Source organism: Giraffa tippelskirchi, chromosome 4, assembly GCF_054371585.1.
Source record: "Giraffa tippelskirchi isolate mGirTip1 chromosome 4, T2T-mGirTip1v1.2.pri, whole genome shotgun sequence".
Taxonomy (NCBI): Eukaryota; Metazoa; Chordata; class Mammalia; order Artiodactyla; family Giraffidae; genus Giraffa; species Giraffa tippelskirchi.
The window spans coordinates 77,097,600-77,112,413 of record NC_137278.1 but is presented as its reverse complement, the minus strand read 5'-3'; the positions used below and the strand labels follow the sequence as shown (position 1 = coordinate 77,112,413).

Below are 14,814 nucleotides of genomic sequence, written 5' to 3'. Positions count from 1 at the left end.
TTTTAGATGTTTTTGACATATTCTTATTATGTATTGTGATTCTTAAAATGTAAAGTTTTAGAAAATTAAACTTTGTGTCACTTTCATTTTTAACCTGACAGATAAAAGGGTAAAGTGTTTTCTGTACTTGCAGCTCTCTTCCTTAGAGTTTTCTTCCCAACTTTTCACTTGTGTCATTCACTCTGGGCTGAAGTTGGGACAGGGAAAAATGGCTCAAATGAGGATAGTTCTTTTCCTTTCTAGTGCTTGTTCTGTTTGCCACTACTTTTCCACTCCAGCGCCCACATGTGTGGAGCTTTGTGGAAGGAGAAAAGGAAGGAAGATGAGAAGATTTTTTTCTTACTCAGATTTGTAAAACCACAATTAGCTGTTGGAGAGAATCAGGGAGTTGATCCTGCCTACCTTAAGTCCTGTTCATAAAGTTTATCAACTTACTGATGTTTCTGACACTTTTGTGTTATTGTAAGTAGAGTCAGAAAGCAGGGTTGACATTAATCTTAAAATTTTAAATAATAAGATGCTATGGGATATGATATTGTTAGGCAATAAGGTTGTGATTTGTTGAAGGTGAAAGGTGAGGTGACTTCTATACCCAGTTCTAATCACCACCTAGTCTGAGTCATATGCTCTTACAAAATGTTTTGGTGTCAGAGGGCATATTAGGAACTTTGTGTTTTAAGATCCATGCAGTATATGATTCAGAGTTATTAAAAAGATGTAGAATGTTTAATGTCTTACAGAATTTGGGGACTAAAATGGGATTTTATAAAAAAGTTGGCACCTCTTTTTAAAAGATGTAGAACCAGTAATCACAATTGATTGTTAGGTCATAGTACCAAAATTGGATGTTTTAAATACATGAGTTCTGTCCTTTCCAACTTTCTTTCTTGGCCTTAGCACACAGTTTGTGCATTCTGAGTGCTTAGTGTTAAGTTCTTTAACGTTGAGACCATGGTTTTGGTTATCTTTCCAGCGTTCATGGGTCTTGTTCATTATAGTTGCTCCAGAAGTGTTTGTAGCTTTGAATTTAACAGGGGAACAGATTTGAAGAACAGCCAGGCTACCAGGTGTTTTGATTTAGCATCTTGGTTGGCTGAAAATCATCTGTGGTGATTTTAAAATATGGTCCTTAGCTTCTTTGACATTCCTTCCATTGATAGGTGGAGTCCATGTCTTCTCCCCTTGAATCTGGGTGAGGTTGTAGAAGTAATGCTGTATAACTCTCAAGGCTAGGTCATAGAAGGCCATGAAGCTTCTACTTGGTTTTCTTGGAATGTTTGCTGTCAGGATATTTCTGCTGGAACTCAGCCATTATTCTGTCAGTACATGGAGTCTGCATTATACAGACTACATGGAGAGGCCATTTGTAGGTCCCATGGTTGACCTGTCTGAGCCCAGGTGCCACACATATGCCTGAAGGAGCCACCAGCTGATCTAGCCCCAGCCATTTGAGTTCGTGTTGAGGTCCCAGTCACTGTGAGCAAAGACAAGAGTTCTGTGCTTGGGCCCTGTCTGAATTCCTCACCCACTGAACATGTGAGGAAAGGAAAACGGTTGTTTTGTGCCATTAAGTTTTGGGGTGACTCAACAATAGGTGATATAACTGGGAACAGGCTCATAATAGGTTTTCCTGCTATGGCATATTTTCAGTGACAGCTTAAAATCAATGTCTAAGCTTATGACTGCCTACTAGAAGTATTTAATGAACTATTAGTTTTAAGTAAACTTCAATTTCTTTTGACAGGTTGATTAAATGAAGAGATCTTGCCCCCATGCCTTACTCCTTACAAATGATTTTTGGCCATGCTGAGCACCTCAGAAAAAATGCCCTCTTTATTATTCTGTAGTGAAATTTATTGGTCATATAACTTATACATATAATGTAAAAACAAAACTAAAACTCAATATTATGTTCTAAACTTTAAAAAGAGAAAAAATTTATACTAAGAAAATAGAATATTTTGTAATATAATAGGATCATATATACTGCATTTCAATATGTGTAAATGCTGAGGCATGACAATAGTGGAAGATACAATGAAATTGTGAAATGTTAGCATAGAATTACTAGCAATGCAGCAGTTATAAATTAGATTGATATTTTGTCCTAGGAACTCTAATATTTGCTGAAACTTTTCAAAATGGTACTATTGATATGTTCTGAACAAAACGAAATACAGTCTTTCCTCTTTTTACATGACGGCTTCATTGCTGGAAAAGTCAGTTATATTAAAACCATACCTCAAATATTTTGTGTTCTCATACATTCCCTGTAGCTTAGAGGGTAAAGAATCTGCCCCGCACTGTGGGAGATCTGGGTTTGGTCCTTGGGTTGGGAAGATCCCCTGGAGGACGGCATAACAACCCACTCCAGTATTCTTGCCTAGAGAAAATCCCCATGGACAGAGGTGCCTGGCGGGTTACAGTCCATGAGGTTGCAAAGAGTTAGACATGACTGAGTGAATAAGCACATACATAAAATGGAATTTGCTCTAGTCTCAGATTAGAGAATCATGTTTTTCACTTACATAAATTTACACAGGGGAACTTCCATGGTGGTCCAGTGGCTAAGACTCTGAGCTCTCAGTGCAAGGGACCTGGGTTTGATCCCTGCTTGGGGAACTAGATCCCACAGGCTGCAACTAAGAGTTTGTATGCCACAAATAAAAATTACATATGCCACAACTAAAAAAGATTCTGCATGCCACAGCTTAGACCCAACGTGGCTAGATAAACAAATATTTTTTTAAATGTCCAAAAAAAAAATGTCCAGAGGGACGTTTCAAAGTCATGTGAATCATGGACTGTCCTTTGCTGTATTCCTATATGTCTATGGGCTATCTAACATCCTTGTCTTCTGTCTATGAAAGATTAATACTGCTCCCATTGTGGTAGTACTGTCCACCCACCTTGCCCTTTCCAAAGGAGTCCTTGGGTTATGGGGTGGAATCATGGTACTAAACACATTTTCATAAAACAAAAGCTATAGCTCATTGTTGACTAATATATTTGCTAATGTTCACCATAATACTGGGACCATGGAAGTTACTCAGTATGTACAAATTAAACAACAAAAAACTCTTAATATTTTCCCTAATTCCCCCAAGTTAAAGATTAAAGTTGCAAACAGTAAAAAAGTTAGTTATTGATATTCAGCTAGGATTGATACTGTCTTGAGACCTAGAAGGTAAAAGAGAATTTGGCACTAACTGGCAGATTAAAGCTCAGTGTTTTTATCACTGCATACTAGTCATAGACAAATGCCCAAAGAAATGTGCCTTGATGATAACAACAGCAACAACAAAAGAGAGAAGCATAAGTGTCCAGCATTAAGATACTGAACTAAGTAATAAATAAACTTGGTTTACATTCTGGAGTGCCTTGTAGCCATTTAAATGAATACATAGATTTGTGTGTATCATCATGGACAGATGGCACAATATATAATTGAATTAAGTTCAGTTCAGTTCAGTAGCTCAGTCATATCTGACTGTTTGCGACCCCATGAACCGCAGCACGCCAGGCCTCCCTGTCCATCACCAACTCCTAGAGTCCACCCAAACCCATGTCCATTGAGTCGGTGATGCCATCCAACCATCTTATCCTCTGTCGTCCCCTTCTCCTCTTGCCCTCAATCTTTCCCAGCATCAGGGTCTTTTCCAATGAGTCAGCTCTTCATATCAGGTGGCCAAAATATTGGAGTTTCAGCTTCAACATCAGTCCTTCCAATGAACACCAGGACTGATCTCCTTTAGGATGGACTGGTTGGATCTCCTTGCAGTCCAAGGGACTCTCAAGAGTCTTCTACAACACCACAGTTCAAAAGCATCAATTCTTCAGCGCTCAGCTTTCTTTCTAGTCCAACTCTCACATCCATACATGACTACTAGAAAAACCACAGCCTTGACTAGATGGACCTTTGTTGACAAAGTAATGTCTCTGCTTTTTAATATGCTTTCTAGGTTGGTCATAACTTTCCTTCCAAGGAGTAAGCATCTTTTAATTTCATGGCTGCAGTCACCATTTGCAGTGATTTTGGAGCCCAGAAAAATAAAGTCAGCCACTGTTTTCACTGTTTCCCCATCTATTTGCCATGAAATGATGGGACCAGTGCCATGATCTTAGTTTTCTGAATGTTGAGCTTTAAGCCAACTTGTTCACTTTCCTCTTTCACTTTCATCGAGAGGCTCTTTAGTTCTTCTTCACTTTCTGCCGTAAGGGTGGTGTCATCTGCATATCTGAGATTATTGATGTCTCTCTCAGCAATCTTGATTCCAGCTTGTGCTTCCTCTAGCCCAGCCTTTCTCATGATGTACTCTGCATATAAGTTAAATAAGTTAAATAAGCAGAGTGACAATATACAGCCTTGTTGAATTAAGTAGTTTAGATGAATTTGTAGGATATAACTCTAGCTTTGAAACAAATATAAAGTTAAATTTTATAAACATTAATGTGTGAATTTCAGTATATGTGTGTGTACGTGGTATTCATGTACATATTAACCTTGTAAAACAAAAACAGTTATAAGGAATATTCAGAATAAGGAAATGTTTTGAGAAATTGAAATGCTTATTGAAATAATAAATGAATAATAAATACTGCTAGATTTAAGTAATAAAAATAAATGAGAGAAAGGAATAAATTATTAAAAGGCACACTTCCCTAGAGAAGAAGGGCAAGAACCTTTAGATTCAATGGATGAAAGAAAGATACTTCATTTTAGAACACTAAAGAAAAATTGAGGATCCTAAAGTTTTTATCGAGAAAGTTATCAATGAAAGAATGAGGATCAGATTTCTTCAGTACATACTAGAAGAGCAAGTTATTTGAAGTTGAGAACTCAATAACTGTGAATTGCCACATAGAGGTATTTTTCAACACGTAATTCAATAATTTAGGAATTCAATTATTAATTCAATAATTTCAACACATAATCAATAATTTAGGAATAAAATTCCAGACTATTCAAGCATTAGAAATGGGAAAGAGAAATAAAAGTCTTCTAAAAGTCTGACATTTTGAGAAAAGGGAAAACGTAAAAGTTTTGAGAAAATTTTGAGAAAGTTCATATTAGCTATAACTTTGAAGAAAAACCAGTGGAAAGATGCAGATAAATCATTTGAGGAACTTCCCTGATGGTCCAGTGGTTAAGAATCCCCCTTCCAAAGTGTGAGACGTGGACTTGATCCCTGGTTGGAGAACTGGGATCCCACATGTTGTGGGGTAACTAAGCCCACCCGCCCCAACTAGAGCAAAGCCCATGAAGATCCTACGTGCATCAGGAAGATCTTGGGTGCGGCAACTAAATTTCAATGCAGCCAAATAAATGTTATAATAAAATCATTTGATAAAAAAAATCACTTAATTTTACAATACTTCATCTACATTACTAGAGTAATAGATGAGGTTAAAGTGAAAGTCACTCAGTCATGTCTGACTCTTTGCGACCCCATGAACTATACAGTGCATGGAATTCTCCAGGCCAGAATACTGGAGTGGATAGCCTTTCCCTTCTCCAGGGGATCTTTCCAACCCAGAGATTGAATCCAAGTCTCCTGCAATGCAGGTGGATTCTTTACCAGCTGAGCCACAAGGGAAACCCAAGAATACTGGGGTGAGTAGCCTATCCCTTGTCCAGTGGATCTTTTACCAACTGAGCTATCAGGGAAGCCCAGATGAGGTTAAAATGGTCCTAAATAGGCCCCCACTCAACAGAATAAGGAAAGAGAACAATAAAGTAACATAAGAGGACCAGAATGAGTCCAAACATATCAATGACAAAATATGTGAATGGCATAAATTCTCCTGTTAAGAGACAGACTGGTAATTCATAATACTCATATACCAAAGATACCTAAAGAAAACCTTAACAAATAGTGAAAAGCAGGAACTACACAAAAAAATTTTTTTCCACACCCCCTTCTTGTGGGATCTCACTTAGTTCCTCAACTAGGAATTGAACCTGTACTCTTAGCAGTGAAAGAGCTGAGTCCTAACCACTGGACCGCCAGGGAATTCCTCACAAATAATATTCTGTTCAAAGGCAGTGAAGTAAACAATAAAAGTAACAATAAAAGGAAAATAAGCTATGTTAAAATCCACTTTGGTAATTTAAGGAACATGTTTATGTATGCCTTTGTGTTGAAGGAGAAATAAAACCTGCAATTGTGAATGATTCCAAAAAGAATGACAATAAAAATAGTAATCTTAGAAACCTCTGGGTTGACGCCAGAGTGATAGTCATAAGAAAATTTAAAGCCTTCAAAGCAACCCGTGAATAAAATGACTAAAAATAATTATTAAAGCCAGGCATTGAAGGTAGAATTGAAAAATAAATGCAAAAAAAGGAGTTAAATATAAAAGCAAAAATTAATGAAATAGGGAAAATGTAGAAGTTACAAAATCAGAAGCTGGATTTTTAAATATTAGTTTTTCCCCAAGGTAATCTGTTAGTTTAAGGAAATCCCAATCAAAATCCCAGAAGGACTTTGTATGGAACTTGGCACGGTGCTTCTGTCATATACTGGGAGAAGAATAAAAGCAGAAAAGTAAAAAGATTTGTCTTGTTTTCTGGTAAATGCTTTTAAGGTTACATACTTTCCTTTGGGCACCGGTGGTCACCTCCCCTCGGTTTTGCTGTGTGATGCCTTATTACTCACTTCTGAGTAGTCTGAGTTTTTCAAACAAATGTAGAAGAGCACAGTGAGCCTGCATTTGATCATCACTTGTCTTCAGCAGTTAATCAACATAAGCTTATTACATTGACACCCTGCTTTCTCAACTTCAGACCCCAACTCAAATCTCAGCACATACTTTCTTTGTAAATACATCTTTTTTAACCTAATATTTATTTATATGAATAGGCTTAGTTTGTCTGATCTATTGATTACTAATCTTAATTACTTCTGTTAACTTTAGTGGTCCATTTCTCCTTGCATTTCTAATAGATTTTGGTCTTTAAGTAAAGATGCCAGGTGCTTAAAAAGTTTGGTCCTGAGATGGATTCTTTTTAAATATAACAAAATATTTTTCACTAATGCTTTTTACTTTGAATTCCATTTTTTTTCTGTTATTATTTTGGCCATGTGCACTGACCTGGGATCAAACTCAGGCCCCCAGCAGTTGAAGTGCAGAGTCTTAACCACTGGACTGCCAGGAAATTCCCTTTTCTAATGTTATTGCTATTCCCATTTTTGTTGTTACTAGCATTTGTCTAGTTTATACATTTTTTTATTTTTAATTTTTTAGGTTTAAAATTTTATTATTTTTAATTGATTAATTTTAATTGAAGGACAATCACTTCACAAGACTGTGGTGGCCCCTGCCACACATTGACACAAATCAACCAGGGGTGCACATCTGTCTCCCCCCACCACCCCGCCGCCATCCTGAACCCCCCTCCTACCTCCCTCCCTGCTCCATCCCTCTGGGTTGTCCCAGAGCTCCGGCTTTTGAGTGCCCTGCTTTATGCATCGAACTTGCACTGGTCATCTATCTTACATATGGTAATATACATTGCCTATTCTCTCAGGTTTTTTTAAAAAGAATATTATGGTTTTTAAACCACATAAAGCTGGGTTTTCATTTGTTTTTGATCTTTTTAACTTGTTCTGAGAATCTGGAACTTCAGTAAGGACGTTTAATCCTTTTACTTTTCGTTATATTTTAATTCCTCTGTGTGTATGTGTTTTCTCCTTCCTTCTGTTGGTTTTATCACATTGTCTGTTTGTCAGGGAGATATTCATCCTATTTGTAGTCTTACAGTTTTCCTCACATTTTTATTTATTGTACTTGTTAAAACTTTTTGCTTTTAGAAAGGTAATATTTGATTATGAATCAGCAATTAAAAAGTACAAAAGTGGGGCTTCCCTGGTGGTCCAGTAGCTGAGATTCACCTGCCGATGCAGGGGACATGGGTTTGATCCCTCCTCTGGGAACGTCCCACATGGCACGGAGCAGCTAAGCCCATGACCCACAGTGGTTGAGCCCACATGCCTCAGCTGTTGAAGCCCCTGAACCCTAGAGCCCATGCCCCGCAACTAGAGAAAGCCTACACACAGCAACAAAGACCCAGCACAACCAAAAATAAAGAAATCTTTAAAAAAAAAAGACAAAAGTATATTCAGTGCAAAAACTCCGCATATCAGGTCTCTGAAGACCCAGTTCTCCCCCACAGATGACCCTTATTCCTAGTTTCTAGTGTCTTTTCCACAGAAAATCAGTGTTCATAGAAGTAAAAAAAATCATTTTTACAGAAATGATTGTATAGTACAGTGGCTTTCATATTTTCTGCTTTAGAATTTCCCTTAATTTTAAAAAGTTTTATTTCCTTAATACATTTGAAAGTTGACACCTAAAATTTTTCATCAAAAAATTTAAATAGTTGCAGAGATAAAGTGTCTGGTGTGTTGCAGATAGTGACATTTAAAAATGAATGACTAGGGCAGTCCTTGCAGTCCTGTGGTAAGCACTTGGTGCTTCCACTGCTGGGGGCCTGGGTTTGACCCTTGGTCACAGAACTAAGATCCCACAAGCCACATGGCCAAAAAAAGAAAAAAACAATTTGCCCACTGTCACAGGTTAAAAAAAATAGCATGAACAAGCTCTTAAACAGTTTGAAATTTTATGTGATCCATTTGTCTCAAGTTCATTTTGCTTTTCTCTGCAGAATTTTAGCCTAATGTGTTTTATGCTTGAAAGTTTTGTTTCTGCAACAAAAAATTTACATTAATTAAAATTTAAAAACACTTTGTATGTCTTGAGTTTGTAAGACTCAAGAGTGTTAATTTCTTTTGGACTTATTATAATTATAGTACAAATAATTACTAAAAATGTAATTATTGATAATTTAAATGTTCATAATTACTAAACACAAAAGTACATTTTCATTGGAAATCAATACAGGTGGGGCTTCCTCTCACCTCATTCAGTTAAGGAATCCTTGCATTGCTAGAATGAGAGGTTTGGTATTTTGTTCCTGATTTTTATGTTTATAAATGTTGGTTCTGACAAATTTGTTTCATCTAAATAGATGAGACTGGTGGCATTTTGCTCATTTATTCATTTATCAAATATATTTTGAACTCCTCCTATGTTATGGACACTCTTCTAAGCTTGGATGATAAGCATTGAACTAGCAGAAATCCCTGCCCTCACAGTCTATTTGTTCTTCTGAGTTGTATGTGAAAAATCATATAGTGGTTTTACATCAAAAGTTATTTTTAATGATTTAGCAGCTAACGATTATGTCCTCCTTCAGTCTTGTCAAAAGCAGAGAATTTGAAACCAGCGGAGTTGGAAGAGGTTTGTTAACCAGTCATCAGTCATTCACGATCTCATTTTCTGAGAAGCAGAATAAAAAGGCTTTACCAAGACCTAACAAATGACTGTTAATTATATTTCTTACTCTTATGACCTATGTAGATTTTATCACTTAGGGTCTGCCAGATAAACAACTAGTTGGAGATTTTACATGTATATAAATATATAATATCCTATACACATAAATGTAATCTCCAGCTGGTTTATATAAATATATAAAGAGATTTGTTGCAAGAAATTCACTTAAATGATTGTGGGGCTGGCCAGGTGAAATTTTTTCTTTCTTATGGAAATCTGAGTTTTGCTGCTGAGACCTTTCATTTGATTGAATGAAACCCACCCAAGTTATTGAAGAGAATCGCCTTTACTCAAATTCAGCTGATGTTAACCATATCTACATAATACTTTCACAGCAACACCTAGTTAGAATTTAAATAGCTAGGGACTATAGCCTAGCCAATTTGACACGCTAAACTATCATATAGAAACCTTATAATATGCTCAGAAAAGTTTGGGGAAGTTGAAATAATGTTCATTTGAATATACTTGCATTTTAAATTTTACTCTGATAAAACGTTTGGATCTAATAACTGAGCACACACACACACTATGTTTGTACTTATGTGTTTAAATATATAACGTAAATTGATGAATAGAGCATAATATGATCTGTATTTAAATATATTTTCATCAGATGGTTGGAGCTGTGGATTTCATTTATTCAGTGGAAAATGACTACCAGTAAAACTTTAATGGCAAAGCCAGTCCTTATTGACAAAAACCAGGCAGCTAAATCACACTTTCTGTCAGATAATAAATGAGTACTGTGCGTCCCCAAGGCAACCAACTCCTGAATTCTAAGATAGATTCCTGGATAACACTCAGAGCCTTGCTGTGATAGACCAAAGACTTCAGCATTTTTTACAGACTCTTTTTTTTCCCCCCTTGGGACTGTTTTCACAGGAGTGTTTTTTTTGTTTTTTCTTTCTTTTTTTTGGGCTACAACACACTGTATGTGGGATCTTAGTTCCCCTCTCTCCCCTACCAGGGATCAAACCTGGGATCCCTATATTGGAAGTGTGGAGTTTTACTACTGGAACAGCAGGGAAGTCCCAGGAGTGGTGTATTTTTTTTTTTATAAAGGCATTTAGTTTATTTTTCAAAAAATATTTTTGCTAGAAGGTTTGAGTAATTTTACATGATCACAATCTTTGAATTTTTTCTGACCAAAAGGTACCATTTAAGTGGACAGCTTGTCTAGATCTGCTTTTGTTAACACCCAAATACAATTAGCACATCTGATGGTATTCCCTAGGTCTTCTTAAATTATCTACAGGCCAGGAGGCAGAGCCTAGCACATAACAAAGTATGTGCTTTATAACTGCTGATTAGTTCAGTTTCATAACAATTAAGCAGAGCAGGTAGTCAGTATATCTAATTCACACTATTAACACACTGGTTCTTGCCTGAAGGGTCTGATCTTTGCAGAGCTCCCAGTTATTCCTTCCAACCCAGGAAGTAGTAAACCATAACTGCAGAGAAGGGGGCAGCTCTACTTAGGTCAGTGCTGGCGATGTCTCAGGTCTGTTCCTTTGTTCCAACTAGGAATTCAAGGTGACCAGTGTTAATTATAAATTCAATGATGATACGTAGAAAATAAAATGCAAAGCCAAAAAAAAGAGCGGCTGCGTCTCCCTTTCTTAAGAGAAGATTGGTTTTCTATGATTGAGAGAACTAAAAGTGAAGTCGCTCAGTTGTGCCCAACTCTTCGCGACCCCATGGACAGTAGCCTGCCAGGCTTCTCCGTCCATGGGATCTTCCAGGCAGGAGTACTGGAGTGGGCTGCCATTTCCTTCTCCAAGTGGTGTATTTTTTGATTACCATTCAGGGGTTGGAGAAAATGAAGTCTTTTTAATTGTTCATCTATCTTATCAGTCAATCGACAAATAGATACCTGATGGCAGTGTCAAATATTTCTGAATTCATAACATACTTACATTGGCCAAAACACCATAATTGTAATGCCATACTTTGACTGAAGTATGTATAAGACAAAAAATCCTAGTCTGTGAATTTCAGATATCCTGGCTAAAGAGGATTCTTTGTCCCTGTTTTGTCACCAGTGGTCTCTTTGTTTTGTGCCCTGGAGGTTTTTACTCCCTTGGGCTGTGCTGCACTTTAGGATTTAGAGTGGTGGAGATGAGTGATGGAGGTGAGAAAAGATCCTTTGGTTGGTAAATGTGGAAGTTGGTCTATTAATAAAACTTGAATTCCTTAAACTTGTGTTTCTGTGTATTCCTTACAGTGTTTTCTGTATCCCTAGAGGGGTTCAGGCTCACATTTTGAAGACTTCTGGTAACACTATACCATTTTTCCTGGACCATGTTTTTTTCTCCAAGATAGGAGAGCCTTCCATAGCTGCATTATTTTTTTTAATGGCTGCATTGTATCCCATAGTTTGATGTTCTTACTATAATTTAACCAGTCTTGTAACTGGTGGAGGATTGTGTTTTTCATTTTTTGCTGTCAGTTCTTCAGAGTACATATCATTTAGCATATGTATGAGGAACAGCATCTGTATCTAGGATAGATTCCTAGAATTGCAGTTGCGGGATTAAAATCCTTTGTAATCTTGGTGTGCTGTGCTTAGTCGTTGAGTCTGACTCTTTGCAACCCCATGGACTGTAACCCGCCAGGCTTCTCTGTCCGTGGAGTTCTCCAGGCAAGAATACTGGAGTGGGTTCCCATGCCCTTCCCCAGGGCATCTTCTGACCCAGGAATTGAACCTAGGTCTCCCGCATTGCAGACAGGTTCTTTACCAGGGGAGCCACCAGGGAATCCTATAATCTTGAGAGATATTGCCAGATTGTCCTGTCCATCGCAGATAGGGTATCAGTTTAGAGCTACCAGCAGCAAACGAATGCCTGTTTGCGCCCTTACCAGCATAATTTACTATCAGGCTTTTGATCTTTACTTAATCTAATAGGTAAAAAATGGTACCTTGGTATAATTTTATTTTACATTTCTTAGGGAAATGTGGATTTCTTATAAAGTGTTAGTGTTAGTTGCCCAGTCATGTCTGACTCTCTGTGAACACCTGAACTGGGCTTCTCTGTCCATGGGATTCCCCAGGCAAGAATACTAGAGTGGGTTGCTGTTTCCTTTTCCAGAGTATCTTCCCTGCTTAGGGATTGAACCCACGTCTCCTGCATTGCAAGCAGATTCTTTACCGTCTGAGCCACCAGGGAAGCCACTGATGGTTTTTATTTGTTATAAAAACCACTTTTATTTCCTTTTCTGTGAACTGTGTGTGTCATTTGCCTTTTTTATATTGAGTAATTTTTGCTAAATATGTAGTGGGAAAAAATCTTCAGGTAACTCAGTACTGTTTTTTTTTTTTTTTGTATCCAAGCTATCCCCACCCCACCCCCACCCCAAGCTATCTTTATTTTTGAACTACATTTATATTTTGCTTTGGCCTTATCTAAATTTTTTTCAGCAAGTGTCTATGGGTAATGAGCTTTCTAAATCTTTGCATACCTTAAAATGTCTTTATCTTACTATTATGCTTAATGCTAGTTTGACTCTATAAAAATCTAGGTTCGAAATAGTTTTCTCTCAGAACTTAGAATTATTTTGCTCCATTGTCTTCTGGAATGCAGTGTTGTTGATAACAAGTCTGATGTCAGTATGATTCTTACTCTTGTGTAGGTATCATGTTTTCCCTCTGGAAGCTTTTCTGTTTTAGAATTGGCATTCTGAAATCTCACCAGACTATGTCTGCATGTTGGACTATTTCAGTATACCATTCTGTGTGTTTTTGGTGGTTGTGTTGGAGTGGAGGAGGACCTATAATTTGTTTTCAGCTCAGAGATGTTTTCTTCTAGGATTTCTAGGTTTGTTATGCCTCTGTTCTCTCTCTTTATTATACAATTCCTAGTAACAAAAGTTTGTAACTTCTGTTAACTGATCTTATTCTTTTCATTTCTTAGACCTCTTGTGTGGCTTACTGGGAGAATTCTTTGATTTAATACTCTAGCTCACTTATTTGATCAACAGCTGTATTTCTTCTGAATTCATTCAGCTCAGTTGTTGAAATTGTAATTCTTCCAAGAGTAATACTGTTGGAAGAGAGAAGGGAAAATACAGCAATAACAGAAAGCTGCCCTGGTATTCGAAGAACCTTTTCTTGTTTCCAGTTTTTGTGCTTTGACCACAAATGTTATTAGCAGTATAAGGCTAAACGTATTTGACTTCTAGATGTCTGTGGTATATTCTTGTGTAGTTTCACGTTATGAGTACATAGCCCATAGGTCTTAGACTGTGAAGTATATAGGAGCATAGACCTCAGCCTTGCACTCTCCTTTTTTAAAAAAAAATTTTGGCCATGCTGCCTGGCATGTGGGATCTTAGTTCCCCAACCAGGAATTGAACCCATGCCCTTGTCATGAAAGTGTGGAGTCTTAACCACTGGGCTGCCAGAGAGATCCCAGTACCCTTCTTTTTTGAATCCACCTCCAAGTGTGGCTAATCTGAGACACTGAGTCCCAACTCTGTCCGTCCCTGGAGAACCTTCTCAGTCTTTACCAGGCAGCTACTACTAGTTGATTGGAGTTGGCACAAAGATCTATTTTTTGTCACTGCATTAAAAGTAATAAACATTCGTTCATAAGGACATTTTTCTCTTGCTGTTTTATACTGTTTTTTATTTTTGCAAATGACATTTTACAGTTAGCAATAACGGCAAGTTTGTATCTCATTAACCAGATTATTATCAACTGTAAATATTACAGAGGTATATTGTTTGGCAAGTTAATTATGTTTTATGATACACATTTTCTTATTGATCTGTTACCTTGAATGTTAATGGCTGCTATTATCTTTTTAAAGCAAGTACTATATTAATACTTTAAAATTGATGTCACATTGCTTATTGATTATTAAATGAGGCATTCTAGTAATTAAATGAGGATATTCCAGTAATATCCAATAGATACTCTTAAGCATCTTTAAAGGCCTTGGGTTAGCTTAGTTTGTGGGCTGGAAGGATATAGATTTCATGTTTTATATTTTCATATGACTGGTTGAAGGAATATCATTTTTGTAGTCAGAGTAGCTAGAGTAGCTAATCTAAGATTTTCCACAGGTTATCTTTAAAGAAAAATCTCTCCACTGAAGTATATATATTGAATTCTGTAACTTCCTACTGCTACTTCTATTTCTACTAGGCTTTTATCTTTATATATTGCCCTTTATTTAGGATGGGACTTCCCTGGTGGCTCATTGATAAAGAATCTGCCTGCCAGTGCAGGAGACACAGGTTCGATCCCTGGGTCAGGAAGATCCCCTGGAGAAGGAAATATCAACCCACTCTACTATTCTTGGCCTGGAGAATGCCATAGACAGAGGAGCCTGGTAGGCTACAGTCCATGGGGTCGCATAGAGTCAGGCATGTCTTAGCAACTAAACAATGACACCAGAGCCAGGAAGTTG

At 37.2% G+C, this 14,814-nt stretch overlaps 1 protein-coding gene and 1 long non-coding RNA gene across 27 annotated transcripts in view; both read left to right on the top strand.

Moving 5' to 3' along the window:
* The window catches only part of MTA3 (metastasis associated 1 family member 3), a 240,468-nt gene that overhangs the window by 60,722 nt on the left and 164,932 nt on the right, over positions 1-14,814 (top strand). The window contains exon 1 of one of the 26 annotated variants that reach the window (XM_081591980.1): positions 13,003-13,217. The exons of the other annotated variants lie outside the window; for them this stretch is intronic. Coding sequence (XP_081448106.1) covers positions 13,106-13,217 — 112 coding nt within the window. The 5' untranslated portion in view covers positions 13,003-13,105. Of the gene's footprint in view, positions 1-13,002; positions 13,218-14,814 lie in introns of those variants that run through there. 26 annotated transcript variants of the gene reach the window in all.
* On the top strand, positions 1,322-6,184 carry LOC145546096 (uncharacterized). The gene is made up of 2 exons (XR_014082497.1): positions 1,322-2,586; positions 4,300-6,184. It is a non-coding gene; the product is annotated as an uncharacterized LOC145546096 (long non-coding RNA).